Here is a 17,715-nt window from a genome sequence, read left to right as displayed (position 1 = left end):
GTTTCCACGGGAGCGGGAACGATGCTTAAAGGGAGGAAGTAAGGAAAGCGGGGAGGAAAATGGGGAGATTAAAGCAGGTTTTTCCGCAGCAGGTCCCGCTGGCTATTCCTGCCCGAAGGAAATCCGAGGGGTGGTGGGATCTGGTTTAATTAAAACGACCTTCCTGGTTGTTTTAGGAGCTTAATCCCCAGTCCGCTACACTTCAGGCTTCGAGGAAGGAGGCTGAGCCTGGATGCAGAGCCCAGCAGAGGGCATGGCAGCGCCACGCAGGAGCTGCAGAGCCTCCTTCCACCCCCTTCCTCATCCTCACCGGGATCACGTGCCTCCCATTCACTCCCCTTCCTTATCCTCACTTGGATAAAGTACCTCCCGCTCACTCCCCTTCCTCATCCTCACAGGACAGTAGAATTCTAAGGGCATTTGGGGCTCTTAAGTAAATTTAAATATCTGACCGATTTTGTGTGAGCTGGGAATGTGCCTGGCTGTGTCCGTGGGGTGGGAGCCGCCGGTGCTCATCCAAATCCCTGTAACCTCTGCAGCTGGAAGAGTTTATCCCAAACACAGGATCATTAACGTGGAATTACATGAGCTGGGTCTATTTCACACGGTGTTGTTGTGCAGACTTTTGCCATCTCTGAAACATCAATAACCAAGTAAATGAATAAATTAGGATTTAATTACATTAATGCCACCAGGCTGAGCAAACTTTCTTCTTGCACTGTTTTCCTCACAGCAAAATTTTCCCTTTTTCTTCTTTTTTTTTTTTTTTCCCCTGGAACACATAACAACAAGGGCTGTGTGTTGTAATTCCTGGTGTGTCTTCCCAGAGCAGTTTTGCATCAGCTGCATTTCCCAATCCTGGTATTTTTGCAGCTGCTGGTTCCCTCCATGACTTCATCCTTACTCTGCCTCTGAGCTCCTTGCTCGGGGTACTGACGTGGTGTGACTCAAAATGATGATATTTGGTGCACGTAACCCAAAATCCAGTCACTGGCTGTTCGATACACCCCAATTACTCTGTCCCACCTCCAATCCCAGAGGGAGCACAGAGAATTTCCATCATTAATTATTATTTATTGCTCATTATTTACACTTTGCCCAAAGTCTTTATCTTTAGTGCAGCTTCTGTGTGACAGCAATGGGGTTCCAGCACCTGGTGTTTCAAATTAGTGGGATAACAAAGTAATTCCGCTGAGTAATTAGTTTGGGAAATTATGGGTAATTTTAGGTACACACTTGATTTAAGTATATAAAGCCAAGGAGACATAATCTGTCATTTAAATTCCTGTGTCCAGGATTTCAAGTGGAACAGCCTGCAGGATGATGGCAGGAGGGAAGGGATGGGAAAGTGAGACAAGGGAAAGCAAGGGAAGGGGTGGGAAGGGAAGGGAAGAGAAGGGAAGAAAAACAAGGGAAGGGATGGGAAGGCAAAGCAAGGGATGGGAAGTGAAGGTGTGGTAAGGGAAAGCAAGGGAAAGGAAGAGATGGGAAGGCAGGGCAAGGGATACGAAAGCACGGCAAGGAAAGACAAGGCACAGGATGGGAAGGGAAATGAAAGGAAAGCAAGGGAAGGGATGGGAAGAAAAAGAAGGGAAGGGAAAGAAAAGCAAGGGAAAGGATCAAAAGGCACGGGATGGGAAGGGCCTCTAGCCTGAACACCTGTTTGGTTTCCCTCAGAAAGGTAAGGAAAAGAAGAGGAAGGAAAGGGAGTGATGGGAAGGCAAAGCAAGGGATGGGAAATGAGGGCATGGTAAGGAAAAGCTAGGAAAAGGGAAGGGATGGGAAGACAAAGTAAAGAAAGGTAAGGCTGGACAGAGGGCACCTGAAGCACCTTGACCAGGGCTCCCAATCCCATTCTGAGGTCAGGATAGGCAGATTCCACCTGCTCTTATATTTCCCCACCTCTCACTTCCAACCCCTCCTGACCAGAAAACAGGCCCTGGAGGCAGCAGATGCCCAGGATGAGCAGCCTGATGCTGGAGGGCTCTGGGGGAGCCCTTGGGAACTCTTGGTGTGCAGACAGAGTGTTTAACTGAGGCCTCCAGCCTGCCCAACATCTGGGGTGGGTGACAGCAGTGGTCCTCCTGACACCAGGTCTCCTGACCACACGCTCCAGGGATTTTATCCCTGACCCTCTGAAGGACAAACAAGTGATTATACTTGACCACTTCCTTCTAGACCACTACTCTTTATCCTGTTTTCTCAGCAGCTGCTGGATCTCGGGACCATCTGATCCCTGAGTGGTGTGTGTGGTGATCATCTCCCTCAGGGTGGCTTTTTGGTGTGACTTTTCAGATGGGAATTGCCAAGCTGGAAGCCTGGGAGCACCTGGATAAGTCCTGGAAAGGGAAGGTGCTGACTTCCAGGAAAGAAAGGCAGGTTGGATGGAGCTTGGAGCAACCTGGTCTAGTGGCAGGTGGAGTTCCCACAGGGAGATTGGAGTTCCCTTCCAACCCAAACCATCCTGTGATTCTTTGATCTCAAGCATATGCTTCCCTTTAACTCTCACTTCCAGCAGGTGACTTATTTCCTTATCAATCTCTTCCACTGTTCTTCCAGGAACCATCTGTGAGTGGGAGCTGAAACATCCTGCTGGGACAAGCCACTGGCAGCTGGATTTGGAGCAGAAGTGGACAAGCCACACATAACAGGTGGGGTCAAATTCCACTCTCTGTGGGGTGGTTTGCAGAAAGACGGGAAAGGAGCCTTTATGCAGCAACAGAGGGAGGATATTTCCAGCTCAGGAAAATTTCTGATGCCTCTTGCTTTCTCATCCTGCAGGCACAGGGACACCTTCCACCAGACCAGGCTGTCAGAGCCCCATCGAGCCTGGCCTTGAACACTTCCAGGCATGGGAGTTTCCCTCCTGTCTTTCTCATGGTCCCTGTAAAATCCATAAAACAAAAGATCACAGTCAGACAGCAATGTGGCTGCATCTCCTGGGTCTGGAGGTGATGGGAGTGTTCCCACTCACTCCAGAGGCTGTAGGGCAGGATGGGAGGTAACAGGTATGGACCCAGCACAGGCACTGCCCTCAGGCTGGGGGTCTCAGGGGTTCTCTCTGCTCCCACAGGCTCGCATTTGGAGCTGAGTTGATTCAGAGGAACTCTGCCTGACTAGCTGAGGAGCAGGGCTGAGCTTTTCCAAAGGAAAACTCACATTAAACTCTGCCAGAAGGCTCTGGCGACCATATGGAGCTGGGAGAGGGGTGGGGGCCAGCCCTGACCTTTATTGTAGGGAGGGCAGCACCGCTGACCCTCTCCCTGCCCCCTGGGGTGGCTGTTCCCAGCCCGCTCAGGTTGTTCCACAGGGCCCTCTGCTCAACAACACAATTAAATCCTTGAGTCCAGGTTTTAGTGTTTCCATGTGCAGCCAAGTATCTTAATCTGGGCTGTTTGGGGAATTTTGATCCCGTGGATCCCTTGGTATGCCTGGAATGTTTGCTTTTCCTACTGTGTGCGTGTGTTTGAGGCACTCCTGTGAAAACAAGGGCTTCCTGCCTGCCTTGTAAATCTTTCCTTGATTGGCAGAGTGGCCTTTGGTGATTAATCAAGGGGCACGACGGAGCTGACACCCTCCAGGAGCTGCTCCTTGCAAATCCCCGGCACATCGGTGGGAGACCTGGGAGGGGGACTCCGAGAGCTGGCTGCTCTCCAGAGCCGTGTGGTGACACAGGATTTCGGTAAGAGCCTGGGAGAGGAAGGACTGAGCGGAAATTCCAGCGAGCTAAGGAAATGCTCCAGAGGGCCAGGACTTGGGAGGCATTTTCTATTGTATCATCGAGCTAAAACATGCGGCTCTGCTTGGAGGGGTTCGCTTGGAGGCCAAGGAAACCTTCCCACCTTGGCTGGGCTGGGAAATGGGGAGCTTTATCCCAACTAAACTTTCCCACCTTGGCTGAGCTGGGAAATGGGGAGCTTTATCCCAGCTAAACCTTCCCACCTTGGCTGGGCTGGGGAAGGATAACGTTTATCCCGACTCAACCTTGTCACCTTGGCTGGGGTGGAAAAGGATGAAGTTTATCCCAACCAAACCTTCCCACCTTGTCTGACTGGGAAGGGGGATATTTACCCCCAGCCAAACCTTCCCACCTTGGCTGGGCTGGGAAAGTACCCCATGTAGAGATGAAGGTTTCTCCAGGACACAAGCCCAGAATGTCATAAAAGGTGAAACTGCTCAGAAAACCAGGACCACCGTGTCGGTTCACCTGGGCTTCTTCACATTCCCGTTGGAGGCTTCCAGGTGTCACAAAAACTGCTCCAGCATCCTGACCAAGGGGCTCTAATTTGTCCCAACTGATGCAGCTATTGCTGTTCCGACAACTGAGCTGTCCCCATGTTCCCAGAGGAGGTTGGGAACAAAAAGCTGGCAGAGCTGCAGGCTGCCAGCCCCAGGGCCAGCCCCAAACTCATTGCTGTGAGCAAGGAGACCTCCAATGTGGGAGTCTGGTGGGGATTTGCCACTGGAGAGTTCAGTACTTGGCATTTTAGATGATATTGTGAGATATATCAAGAAGTTTTTTACAATGAGGGTGTTAAAAACGTGGCACAGGTTGCCTAGAGAGGTGGTGGCTGCCCCATCCCTGGAAGCGTCCAAGGCCAGGTTGGAGGGACTTGGAGCAACCTGGGCTAGTGGAAGGTGTCCCTGCCCATGGCAGCGGGTGGGATGAGGTGAGGTTTAAGGTCCCTCCCAACCCAAACCATTCCAGGATTCTATGAAAGAGCATTTCTGCCATCCACAGCAGTGACAGTCTGGGCAGAGCCCTCCAGCCCCTCCCTGCTCTTGGACAAACTGCTCCTGAGGCCCTGCCTCTGTTTATCCTGATGGACATCAAAAAGGGACCTCCTGGAGCCCATCTCTCCACACCTGTCTGCGTCCTCCTGACAGGCGAGACCAGCCCGTGGGTTCATCCACATTCCATCCTTCCCAGGCAGTGTTGGGTTGGGAGGTGAAGCAGCAAGAAGGTGACAATTCCTGCTGCATTTGGTATCCTGGGATGAAGAACAACCCCTACCCAATGCTCCCCTTCTCCTTTTTTTATTCCACTTAGCCTGTCCATGCATTGGAGACAGACGGATTTGTAAATCTGTGCCTAAAATCTTTAAAATCTTGTGCCTAAATCATTAGGCACAAGAGTGAACAGCCCTTTTCTTCCTCCTCAGCCACTTCAGTATGAGTTGGCCAGGGCTGCTCTTCCAGCATGGATAGTTCTCACTCTGTGTTTGGGAGCACAAGGCCCAGCTGATTTGGCCCTGGCAGGTCATCCTCATAGCCAGGAAGATGTGAAATTCCTTAGGGATCCAGGCATGTGTGCTTATCTTCATCACCAAAGAGCCATGGGGAGCAGGGGGGCTGGTTCTACCCCCCTTTTTTGCAGGTAGTGTTTCCAAATTAGGGTACTGATCCCCCACACGGCCTTGCGGAGGGGGCATGGATCCATCCATCAGCCTGGATGTGCTCCAGAGTCAAGTGGGCAAAGGTGGGCAGTGAGGGGAAGCTGCCTGTGGCCACCTGCCAGTGGCACTTTCCTGGGTGGAACTGTGTCACTCCACACTCCCACCGGGCTCTGGGACAGGAGACAGAGCTGCCCTTCTCCCGGAGCCGTGGGGGGTTCCCTGCCAGGTGGGCAGGAAATTGCACCCGGGCGCTTTGAATTTCTCTGGAAAGAGAGAAAATTCCTCAGATGTGGCAAAACGACAGCGAGGGGGTTTGCTATGGAAATGAGGAGCCGTGTGTCCCGCAGGGCTGGTGGCTCCTGGGATCTCGCTGGGCTCCACCTTTGTCCTCGCTGGCATCTGCTTGGCGGATGCCGGGGCTGGGTCTCACCGGCGCCGGCAGATCGGGAACAACGAGCCCCCTGCAGGAAACCGGGAAATAAAGGAAAGCAGAGAAGGGCAATTTAACATCCAGGAATGGAAATGACTCAGGGGGGTTAAAATGTGGGGAAGGTGAGAAAGAGGAGGGTCCTGGCTCTGTTTTCAGCCATGCTTTTCCCCTCCCCAAATTCCTAAGAAGTGGCTGTGTGAAGGTGCAGATGGCATCACCTCCCGGGGTGTTGGAGTGATGGACAACTGTGGCAGAAGTTGCCAGGAGTGGGAATGTGTCCTGGGTTATCCAGGTGCTGGATATGGGATGTCCCAGCTGCAGAAGAAAACCCAGAATAAGGTGTCAGAGAGCAGGGGGAGGAGCAGGAGCACCCCAACCTTCTGTGACCCTCACCTGGGGTCAGCTCCAGCATACACTCCAAAAAAGGGGAATCTCAGGGCTCTGACTCTGGGACAGATGTCTGAGGCATGGAGGGGCTGGAGCAATGGAACAAAGTGTGGAATCATGTCTTGGGGATGGCTGCCCATGGGAATGTCCCCATCAGCCTCTCTGGGATGGGATCAGTCCTGGTCCCCTCATTGCTCCAGCTGTGCCCCCACAGAGGCTGCTTGGGTTTCCCTCTGGATGGGGAGGGATCTTTCCCCTCCTTCCTCCACTGAGGAAGAGCTGTATCAGTCACCTGTTCACGAAGCACCAACAAGAGGGAGGGGATTGAGCACAACCAGGAACATCCCAATCCTCCCCATGCCCTCCCCAGTCACGTTGAGGAGCGTTCCCCATTGGAGTTTTGGGAATGGAGTTCACCCTGTTGCACAGCAGCACCCCACACAACCCTACAGGGGGGATCAGGCCTGGGACACCCCAAAATGATGCAGGTTTCAGAGAGAGGACAGGGAAGAGGAGTCAGGCTCAGGCCTGGCAGCTTGTGGGGGGCGTCTCCAGGAGGACAAGGATCCCTCTGGCTGGGATGCTGGGAGGAGAGGAAGGGCCGGGGCACTGCCTTGGGGATGCAATGTCCTGCTCCCCTTGGGGGCAGCCTGGGGAATCCTGGCACTCGGAAACAGCAGTTGTGTGATTCCTTGAACTCCAGCTCTCCTTCCCAGCTGGTTGGACTTTGAATCCAGAGTTCGAGACAGCAGCAGGCACCCGGAGGGAGCTTTGTTGGGAAGATTGCCACGGAGAGGTTTTGGGGCTCAGTGGTCAGGGGACACTGTCACCACTGTCACCACTGTCACCATCACCCCGGCACTTGTGCTGAGGCTGCAAACAGCCCCTCCATCCCAGGCACTGCCTGTAACGCCGCACTTATCCAGGCACAGCCGAGGCATTTTGGGAGCCGCAGAGACAGCCGAGGTGATCTCATCCCACGGGTATTTTCTTGGCTCATTGTCTCGCTCCAACGCCTCGGCGATAAGGCGCTGAGGTCAGTGGGAGGGTTTGGCATTGCCGAGCCGTGTGTCACCCCACGGAGCCCGGGACACTGGGACACTGGGACATGGCACCTGCGCTTCCCTCGGAGCCCCCAGTCCCTGCCCCACGGCACAGCCCAGCGGGCCATCCAGGATGCTCCCACCCGGGCAGGGGGTCTGCTCAGACAGCCCCCCCCCAAACCCCCACAGCTCTCTGTGGGTCCTGCTGGTGTTTCACCTTCTTCAGGGGAAAATGAAAGGGCTGAAGATTTTCTTACCTCCAGCATTAGAAAGAAGAAGAGGAAACTCTTCAGATCACTTTCCAAAGGGTGTTATCAGCCCAGGAGGGGTTTCCTGCTGCCAAAAATAGGGCAGTGTAAAGATAGGAAGGGAAGCAGGATGACGCAGGAATAGATAAGGCCAGTGGATGAGCTGGGAGAGGAACCCTGGCTGAGGGGGAACGGGGCTGGCTTTGCTGGGGCTCGGGGTGGGAGCCCCATCCTCTTGGGAAAGAGCAGGGCAGAGCTACAGCTGGGTCCTTTTGGAGGTGCTGCTGCTGGGCTTGGTATGCCAGAGCAGTGTACCATCCATCCATCCATCCATCCATCCATCCATCCATCCATCCATCCATTTTCCTGGTGCTGGGCCTTGGCCAGCAGTGTTTCCAGATTCTGCATGTTCTTGGGGACACAGAGGTGCCCTGCTCTCCTTCCCACACAAGATTAGACCCTCACTGGGGTTTCGGGACATCCCCCACACCCACAGGGTTGGTGCCAATCCCCACCTTTGAACTTCCATCTGTGAAGATTTGACTTGTCACTGGTAAAACTGGGCTTAAAAATTTGCTTTTTGAGCTTCCAGGTACTCCTTGTCCTTCCAAGCACCAATTCCATCTCCTTGTGCACCTTCTCCCCATGCTCCCCTGCTACATGCCGGAGATTCCCCCCCCCATTTTTGGGGAACAAGCTGTGCCTGCAGCTCTGTGCCTGCTATTGCACCCTGGGGCTTTCAGGGGGTGAGACCAGAGTAGGATGGAGCAGCAAAACAAGGAGCCGAGGCTGGAAGCCACCGTGTCCCCCTCCCCAGACCTGCCTCCCGGCTCTGTGCCAGTCGGAAGATTCCGAGTTCCCTCACAAGAATGGGAGCTTAATGTCCCGGAGCTAATAAGCAATTTTCCCCTGCACCTGCTTCTCCAGCGCCGCCTCCCCTCGGGCCATCTGCCGTCTGGGGGCCTCTGGGCTCTGCACCAGGAGCTGGGGGCAGAGATGGGGCTGGTGTTTCATTGCTTTTGGGGTGGGGGGTGCTCAGTGTCCCCCCAAAGATGAGCTGGGGCCCTTTGAGAGGGGAAGAGGAGTCTGGTCCCTGATGGTTTCCTCCATCCCTGTGTGCCCCTGTGGGTGGCCGAGGCCAAAAGGGGAATCTGAGGCTGGGAGAGTGGCAGGGGGTACCCAAAGGTGCCAAGTATGACAGACGTGAGCTGGTAGGGACGGTTGGATGGGTCCACAGGGAACTGGCATCCCCCAGCGAGGGGGATGTAAAGAGGGGATGCAAGAAGGGGAAATGTGAGGAGGGGAATGCAAGGAAGTGGACACGGGGAGGGGAGATGTGAGGAGGGGGACACAAGGAGGGGAATGTGAGGAGGAGGAATGTGGGGAGGGGGATGTGAAGAGGGGATAAGAGGACAGGGAATGTGAGAAGAGGGATCTGAGTAGAAGGAGTAAGAGGAAGGGGATTGATACAAGGAGGATGTGAGGAGGGGGACATGAGGAGGGAAAATATGAAGAGGTGGACAGAAGAAGGGGGATGAGAGGATGGGGAATGTGAGAGGGGGACATGAGGAAGGCGATGTGAGGATGGGGGACACAAGGAGGGGGATGTGAGGAGGAGGAATGTGAGGAGGGGGATGTGAAGAGGGAGTGCAAGGAGGGGAGATGTGAGGGGGGGGGACGCAAGGAGGGGGCATGTGAAGAGGGGGGATGTGAGGAGGGGGGATGTAAAGAGGGGGGTGTGAGGAGGGGGGAAACGAGGATGGGGGATGCGAGGAGGGGGCTGTAAGGATAGGGACACGAGGGAGGAGAATGCGAGGAGGAGGGACCCGCGGGGGGGGGCCAGAGCAGAGGGGACCCGCGGAGGGGGCAGAGCAGATGGGGCGGCAGGTTTGGGGTTGCCCGGCCGCGCAGACAAAGGCCGGGGCAGATTTACGGCCCGGGACAGCTGGCGGGCAGAGCCGCCCCCCCGCCCCGCAGCTGCCGCTCCGCGCCCGGCCGGTCCCTGCGCCCGCGGCGGCCCCGGGGCGGAGCGGGGCGGGCCCGGCCCCGCATTCCGGGCATAGCAGCGCCCGGCCCGGCCCCCCCGGCCCCGGGACGCCCAGAGCCGCCGCAGCTCCGCTCCGCTCCGCCATGCCCCGGTGAGTGCTGCCGCTGGGACCCCCCTCCGGCACAGGGAACCCCCCTCCCGGGACCGGGACCCCTCCCGGGACCGAGATCTCCCCGGGAAAAGGACGCCCCACGGCACAGGGAACCCCCCAGCCGGGATCGAGACACCCCCCCCTCCCGACCGGGATCCCCCCGGTCGGGACCGGGACCCCCTGGCACCGGGAATCACCCGACCGGCAGTGGGACCCCCCGGGACTGGGGAGCCCCCCGGCACCGGGATTCACCGACCGGGATCGGGACCCCCCCCGGACCGGGATTCCCCTAACTGGGACTGAGACTCCCCCCGGCACTGAGAACTCCCCAGCTGGGATCCTCCCCGGGACCAGGATCTCTCCCAGTAAAAGGACGCCCCCCGGTACCGGGACCGTCCTCCCCGGGACTGGAACAACCCCCCGGGACCGAGAGCCCCTCACTCGGGATCGGGACGCCCCTAGAGCCCCCGGAAAAAGGATTCCCCCCAGCACTGGGGTCCCCCCTCGGCATCGTGATGCCCCAGGCACCGGGAGATCCGGGGGGATCCCAGGAACCCCCAGGACCAGGACCCTGCCCGAGACTGGGACACCCCTCGCAGGTCCAGGATCTCCATGTCCTGTGTCCGGAGGGGGTATGTTGGGGGGTCTTCCCCCCCTCCCGATGGCTCCGTGGCTGGTCCCGTGGGGCCACTTCCCCCATTTCTGGGCCAGCGCTAGTCCCAGATCCGTGGGAATCCAGCCCCGGAGTTAGCCCCGACTCCCGAACTGGCCCCAGCTTCAGAGCTAGTCCCAGTCCCGGTCCCAGCTCCGGCCATGGGAGCACTGAGAGCACCAGTCCTCAGCCACCCCACCGCGGAGGCTGCTCCGCGCTCCCACGGCCGCCACGGGCTCCCACCCCTTCAGCACGTCCCAGCCGGATTCCTGGCAAACAATCCCCACGTCCATCGGGATCCGCGCCGTGTCCTGCCCCTGCTGCTTCCCAACAACCCCGTTTTTCCGTCTCGCAGATGTCCCAGTTGCTGCTGAGGTCCCCCGGGACGTCCCCGTCGGGTGGAAACGTGGCTCTGCCGCCGGCACGGACGGACATGAGGACGGCGGAGGACTCGAACGGGACGGTGCTGCACCGGCTGATCCAGGAGCAGCTGCGCTATGGGAACCTCACGGAGAACCGCACGCTGCTGGCCATCCAGCAGCAGGCCCTGCGCGGCGGCGGGGCCGGGAGCCCCCGCTCCTCCCTGGAGAGCCTCAGCCCCGAGGAGAGCCAGATGGTGCAGCAATCCACGCGGCAGGAGCCGCAGGGCCAGGAGCACCACTCCGACCACGTCTACTTGGAGAACAGCGTCTATCGGCTCTGCCCGCCCAAGGGCGAGGAGCTCCCCACCTACGAGGAGGCCAAGGCGCATTCCCAGTTCTACGCCTCGCAGCGGGGAGCGGCCGGCGCCGGGATTCGGGGGGAAAACCCCCCGCGCGGGGCCGAGAGCGGGGCCCGGCGCCCCGATGAGGGGCTGAAGGACCTGAAGCACGGCCACGTGCGGTCGCTGAGCGAGCGGCTCATGCGGATGTCGCTGGAGCGGAACGGGGCCAAGGCGCAGAGCCCCATCAGCGCTTCCCACAGCTTCCCGCAGCTCTCCCGGCACCACCAGCTCGGCGCCCTGCGCGGGCAGCACCCCGAGGGCACGGAGCCGCGGGGACCCCCACCGGAGTATCCCTACGTCATCCCTTCCCAGGACACTTACCTGGCCGAGCCCCGCCCCTGCTCCCGGGAAGGTCCTGGATTCCAGCATCCCGAAATCAGGTAAACTGTGGCCCCTGGGACACGCTTTTGGATGCCTGCCAGGAATATCCAAGGATGGATGCTTGGAATCTGTGGGACACAGAGAGCAATGGGGAGCCTGGGCCAGCCGCTCTCCTCCTCACCAGCTCAGCCCGTGGGGATCTGCTGGGACCCCTCTGCTGGGACCCCTCTGCTGGGACCCCTCTGCTGGGACCCCTCTGCTCCGTTCCTTTTCCCAGTTTCCCCAGCACGGTTGGGTTTATCCAACCGGTGATAAAAATCCCACTCCCTCTGCAGACCCTTCCCCCTCCCTGTGCACCAGGAGGAATTTGGGGGTAATTTAGGAGCTGGAAACCAGCTCAGGAAACAGCTAAATGTGGAATAGGCATGGTGAAGGGTGGAAGGCAGATGTACTCCCTGTTCTGTGGAATCCCACCCCATGGTCCTGAGCTAGGAATGTCCATGTAACACCGGTGTCTGCTGGGATTGCTGCTGAGCAGAAGATGGGCTGGTGCCGGGTGATTCATGGCCCTTAGGGCATCTCAACGCCTCTGGCAAAGCCCCAGGTTGACTATGAGATGGACACAGAGAGGTCTGGGGGGCCAGGCACCGCTTGGAATTTGAGGAGGGCCTGGAAACAACCTCTTCCACTGTGGAAAATGATGGGAAGAAGGGAATTGGAGGCTTGATGGGAGGACACGCTGCTCCCAGCCCTGCTGACCTATCCAGGCAGAGTGTGATAGCATCTCCAGCAGGAAAACCTTCTCCTTCCAGGGAACAAAGAGGGGAAGGGGAGCCGTGAGGAAGATGTATTTATTCTTCCTCGCTCCTATATCATCCCACAGGAATGCAGGCCCTTGGCGAGCAGCCCGCGGGGGAGCGGAGCGGGGCCGGGCCGTGCACAGCCACCCTGCCCAGGGCATTCCAGGCGGGATGTCAAGGAACTCAGGGCAGTGGCATGAGGGGTGGCCAGGCTGGGCTGGACCCCCTGAATACAGAGAGGACAAATCAATAGTTTGGCAGTGAGGAGCTGTGCCAGGAGCCCTTGCTTTGCCCAGAAAACAAGGAAAAAGGGGCAACACTGCTGGCTTCCAAGGTGCATCCTATGCGTGGCTGTCTGCAACATTCCCAGGAATAGGGGGGCCTGGGAGCCCAGCCAGACCCACTGGCCAGGTCCTGGAGGGGTCAGGTCAAGGCATCCCTGCCAGAAGGGATTTGTGGTTAGAAAGCAAGTGCTTCCCAGGTCTAAAAAGCAAGATAGGCACTTCCCAGAGCCTCCCTCCTCCTTTGGGGGCACCGGCACCCTCTTGGCCCATGGGTTTGCAGCAGTTGGTGGGGTGCCAGTGGTTGGAGTTGACGATCTTGGAGGTCTTTTCCAACTTTAACGAGTCCATGGTTCTGTGCTGGACTTGCGGTCGGCTCTCCCATTCCCCCAAACCTTGACCGCCCCTTGTCCCTCCCTCCCTCCCCGCAGGGTGCTGCCCACCCCGGTCCCAGCCGCGTTCCTGCCGCTGTGCCCGGGCGCACTGGGTCCGGCGGGCGTGGAAGCCCTGGTGAGCGCCCAGGCGGTGTCGGCCGGGAGCCGCCTGGCCCGGGCGGACGCGGTGCTGCGGGAGAACGAGAGGCTGCAGCGGGAGAGCGAGAGGCTGCGGCGGGAGCTGGAGAGCTGTGCCGAGAAGGCGAGCCGCATCCAGAAGGTGAGGGGACGGTGGCAGCCCTGTGTCCCCCCTGCCTCGGGGGGGGGGGACGCTCGGCCAGCTGCTGTGAAAATTCACCCCCTTTAGTGATTTAATCCCTTCTCCTCCTCCCTCCGGCGCGTTGTTCCCCTCGGAGCAGCTGCGGCACGGCAGCCGGGACTGGGGAGAAGGAGCCCATTCTCCGGTGACCCCCTCCCTCTGCCTGTCCCCCCCATCCCGGCCGCCACAGAAAGCCCTTTGTGCAGCCAAGTACAAGGGGCGGCTGTTCCCTGTGGCAGGGCTACGGCGGAGCCAAAATCTGCAGAGAGCCTCTTCCACAAGAAGAAAGGCAGAAAACGTCAGCTTTAACCCCCAAAGTGTGTTCTGGGGGTTTTGTGGGGTCCTGTGTGCTGAGCTCCTCTGGCAGCTCAGGTTGGGCTGAGCACCCCGGGCAAGCTTTGCAGCATCTCCCTTTCCTTTCCTTTCCTTTCCTCATTCCATGAATATCTAACCCTGGCCTGTCCCTTCCTCCACCCCAGCTGGAGAGTGAGATCCAGCGCATCTCGGAGGATTATGAAAACCTCGTGAAGGCGTCTTCCAAGCGGGAAGCCTTGGAAAAAGCCATGAGGAACAAGAGAGACAGCGAGATGCGGCGGCTCCAGGACTTCAACCGGGACCTGAAAGGTGAGGGACCCTCCATGTCCCCATCCCTGTGGGCTCTCTGTGTCCCATGGGTGTTTCCATGGGAAACCCAGCTTTTTGTAGTTCCTCCGGCCAAATTCTTGTATTTAAATCTTAATTGGGTTTAATTGTTTTGGACCAGAGCGGTTGGAATCGGCGAACAAGCAGCTGGCCAGCAAGGCCCAGGAAAGCCAGGAGAGCAACCAGGGCAGTGTGGCCAAACTCCTGGCACAGAGTAAGTCCCGGGGGACACCCATCCTTGTCTGGCTGCCTATGGCATCTGTGAGTGGGACAGAGGGGCTCGGCTGCAGGGGGAGGAGGAGGCGGGGGGTGGGTGGCAGCTCTCTCCCTTCCCCAGGGAGGATGGAGCAGCTCTTGGCGCTGGACTCGAGCCATTAATCCCGCCGGCCGGCCGACGGCGTGACCCGCATTCCCCACATTCCTGCCGCTGTGCTGGCTCTTCCAGCACCAAGCCAGCACTCCCGCCCCACGCCAGCCCGGCCATTCTCTCCCTCCTCCCTCCTGCACCTCGCAGCTGCGCCAGGCTGGACTGTTTTGGGGAAAATATACCTAAATCATTACTTTAGCAGAGAGACACGGTGTTAGTGGGGGGAATTGCATCCCCTTCCCTAAAGTGGCTGGATTCACGCTGGGCAGGTTTCACCCTTCCCGAGCCAAAATTTAGGCTGGAATGTGGTAAGTGGAGGCTTTTGTCCATCTGCCCAAGTGCCTGGGCAGCCTCTGGCCCCCAGGTGGTAGATGATCTTGGGGGAGGGGTGGCATGGCTGGATTTTGGGGAGGAAAGAACCCCTGCAGAGCTTCCTGAACCAGCCTTAGGGAAGCAAAACCTCTGAGATTTGGGGGGGTTCTCTTTCAGGCTACGAGCACCAGCAGGAGAAGGAGAAGCTGGAGCGGGAGGTGTCCCTGCTGCGCAGTGCCAACGAGGACCAGCGGCGGCGGGCAGAGCTGCTGGAGCAGGCGCTGGGCAGTGCCCAGGCGCGGGCGGCCAAGGCCGAGGCCGAGCTCCGGAAGAAACGAGCCTATGTGGAGAAGGTGGAGCGGCTGCAGGCAGCCCTGGGGCAGCTCCAGGCTGCCTGTGAGAAGCGGGAGCAGCTGGAGCTGCGGCTCCGCACCCGCCTGGAGCAGGAGCTGAAGATGCTGCGGGCTCAGCAGGTGGGTGCTGGTGACCTACGGTGGGTGCCGGCGAGGCAAGGGCGGGTGCTGCGTCCTCCCAGCACCTCCTCACCCTCATTTTGGGCTGTTTTTTGGGCTGCTGCAGAGGCAGGCAGGCGCTTCAGGTGGGGGGACGCCGGAGCTGAGCGCCCACATGCTGTCAGAGCAGCTGAGGGAGAAGGAGGAGAAGATCCTGGCGCTGGAGGCCGACATGACCAAGTGGGAGCAGAAGTACCTGGAGGAGTGCACCATGAGGCAGTTCGCCATGGACGCCGCGGCCACGGCGGCCGCCCAGCGGGACACCACCCTCATCAGCCACTCCCCGCGGCATTCCCCCAACAGCAGCTTCAACGAGGACCTTCTCCTGGCCAGCCACAAGCACCAGGAGATGGAGAACAGGTACTCCCATCTCGCTGGAGGAATTTTGCCCCCATCAAGCTCGTGCTGTGGTCTGATCGGGTGGTGCTGCGTCCTCTCCCCATCCGGCTCCTCTCCCAGCTTCTGCCTGTTCTCCTCTCCAGGTTAAAAGCCCTCCATGCCCAAATTCTGGAGAAGGATGCTGTTATCAAGGTCCTGCAGCAGCGCTCGCGGAGGGACCCCAGCAAAGCCCTGCAGGGCTCCCTGCGGCCGGCCAAATCCGTGCCCTCCATCTTCGCCGCCTCGGCCACCCCGAGCTGGCCGGGGGCTGGCCAGAGCGATCGCTCTGCCGAGGGCAGCTCCCGGGGCAGCACAGGTAAATATGGACACCTGCCTGCCAGCAGTTTCCCCTGCAGTTTTGGAATTGTAGAGCTTGGGGAGGGGGGATTTCTCCAGGAGCAGCCAGAGGAGCCAGCAATTGTAGAATTGTAGAATCATGGAATGATTTGGGTTGGAAGGGACCTTAAAGCTCATCTCGTTCCACCCCTCTGCCATGAGTAGGGACACTTTCCACTAGACCAGGTTGCTCCAAGCCCTGTCCAACCTGGCCTTGGACACTTGAATCCCTTGCCTTGAATCCCTAACGGTGTCTCCTCCAGCAGGCAAAGCCAGTGCCGAAGGAGCGGGAGCTCCTGCTACCCTTCCCTTGCCCTCCCACTCCAAGCATGGCAGCAAGGATGGCAGCACACAGACAGACGGGGCTGGGAGCAGCGGGCAGGGCGAGGGCACCGGAGTGCTGGGTAAGTCTCCCTGGATGACATGAGATGGGGACTTGGGATGCTCCAGCACAGGGCTTAGAGTTCCCAAGATGGGCTTTGCCCGAGCGCTGGTGATTTTTTAAGGCATTTTAAAGGCCCTAGTTGAGTTGGGGGGGTTGAATCCCTGCAAATCCCTGTTAATCCCTTCTTTCCCTGCAGAGAGCTCAGCCGCTGCCAGAGCCCCAGATCTGTCTGACATGGTGGAAATCCTGATTTAAGGCCCCTCTGCCCTTCCTGCCGGCACCTCAGGATGGAGAAGCCTGTGGGAAGGGGAGGCCGAGCCTGGAGCTCAGCGGTGTCCCCGTGGCCCGTCCTGGCAGTGACCCCCGTGCGTGGAGGGTCCCTGTCCCCCCTCGGTGCCCACACGGGTCCCCGGCTGCGCGGGGCGTGCTGGACCCCGGGGACCCTGCGGTGGCAGCTTAAAATACACCTTGTCAGCTCCATCCCCATCCTGGCTCCATCCGCATCCCAGCTCCCACCTCTGGGTCTTGGCCATCTGCACCCACCCAGGAGCTTGGCCTCTGACAGGAAAATCCCTCCCTGTTCGCCCGAACTGTTCCCACAAGCCGATGTCTCCGCACGAGGGCAGAGCCAGGAGAGGGGATCCTTGTCCTCCATGGGTCCCACCGACCACCCGGATCCACGCGGCCAAGCCAAGAGCCAGGAGCCCCAAACTTCCATCACCTGCATCCTGCCTCTGGGGTTCGTGACAGGATGACAGTGAAACAAAACACGATCATGGAGGGAATGAAAGGTGTAGGAGAAAGCAGAGGTGCAGGGCTCCGTGGGAAGCGAGGATGCTGAAGGAGGCAGTGGGATGTGCCACCCCTCTCCTGCCTGCATCCCCTGGCTACTGGCAGCTGGCTTTGCCCGTAGCCAGCATCGACATCCAGCTCCTTAGAGCCTCCCATCCTTGCCCTTCATGTACATATATATTTTTTTCTCTATTTCTTCCTCCTTTCAACGTGTGCATTTGCTGGCCAACTGCATTTTTTATTTTTCTCTCCCCAGACACGTAAAAAATGCGTTCGGTTCTTGTGCATTGTTTACAAAGTGGAAAAGAAACAAAAAGTTATGAAAGAGGAGAAAAAAAAAAAAACCAAGCCCCCACAACTTAATATATTTTATATTAATATTGGTATTTCTTTTTAAGTATTTTTTCGTGCTGTGAACTTTTTTTTCCTGCCAAAGACGACAAGTTCTCGTTTGTGCGTTTTAAGTTATCTTTAAGTATTTAAACGTAAACCTGGCTGTTTCGTTATGCCGCCCTATACCGAGATTGCTGTAGCATTCCACTTGGTATAATGATATTTTAATAAAAAAACCCAAATACTGACCCCTGGATACTCTTTTTTCCATGCGACGGGGAGAGATGGAGGCTCCGGCTGGGGAAAGGGGGTCTGGGGGTGGTGACCCCCCGGTTCAAATGTCCTTCCCAGCTCTCCAAGAAGAGGTTTGGGGTGAAGCTGCTTGGGAGAGGGGAAAAAATCCTCAGGAGCATGTCTGTGTTTCCCAAAATCCCGTTGGGATCCCATTCCCCCCATCCTTCATGGGGGAAAAGATGGAGTTGCCAAGGAATGTCGATGTAGTTTCC

At 58.1% G+C, this 17,715-nt stretch overlaps 1 protein-coding gene across 2 annotated transcripts; it reads left to right on the top strand.

The window, feature by feature from the left end:
* The first annotated feature begins 9,568 nt into the window (after nucleotides 1-9,568).
* On the top strand, nucleotides 9,569-17,457 carry AMOTL2 (angiomotin like 2). 2 transcript variants are annotated; one of them, XM_051781780.1, is made up of 10 exons: nucleotides 9,569-9,642; nucleotides 10,650-11,437; nucleotides 12,891-13,113; nucleotides 13,632-13,776; nucleotides 13,916-14,008; nucleotides 14,651-14,946; nucleotides 15,053-15,345; nucleotides 15,468-15,679; nucleotides 15,966-16,103; nucleotides 16,281-17,457. In XM_051781780.1, exons 2-10 carry the CDS (start codon nucleotides 10,650-10,652, stop codon nucleotides 16,337-16,339), a joined length of 2,247 nt encoding a protein of 748 aa, XP_051637740.1. In that variant the 5' UTR covers nucleotides 9,569-9,642; the 3' UTR covers nucleotides 16,340-17,457. The 2 variants fall into 2 exon arrangements, with proteins under 2 accessions (XP_051637740.1, XP_051637739.1); XM_051781779.1 differs by having other exon boundaries at nucleotides 15,963-16,103.
* The last annotated feature ends 258 nt before the right edge of the window (nucleotides 17,458-17,715 follow it).

This window comes from Manacus candei, unplaced genomic scaffold, assembly GCF_025592945.1.
Source record: "Manacus candei isolate 608988 ecotype Guabito, Panama unplaced genomic scaffold, ASM2559294v1 h1tg000015l, whole genome shotgun sequence".
In the NCBI taxonomy this organism is placed as follows: domain Eukaryota; kingdom Metazoa; phylum Chordata; class Aves; order Passeriformes; family Pipridae; genus Manacus; species Manacus candei.
The sequence above is the reverse complement of the archived record's forward strand: the minus strand, read 5'-3'. Positions and strand labels throughout refer to the sequence as shown.

Coding starts and splice junctions, on each gene's coding strand:
- AMOTL2 (XM_051781779.1), top strand. CDS start 10,650: ATGTCCCAGTTGCTGCTGAGGTCCCCCGGGACGTCCCCGTCGGGTGGA. Junction 13,114..13,631: donor AGGCGAGCCGCATCCAGAAG/GTGAGGGGACGG, acceptor CCTCCACCCCAG/CTGGAGAGTGAGATCCAGCG. Junction 14,947..15,052: donor AGATGCTGCGGGCTCAGCAG/GTGGGTGCTGGT, acceptor GGGCTGCTGCAG/AGGCAGGCAGGCGCTTCAGG.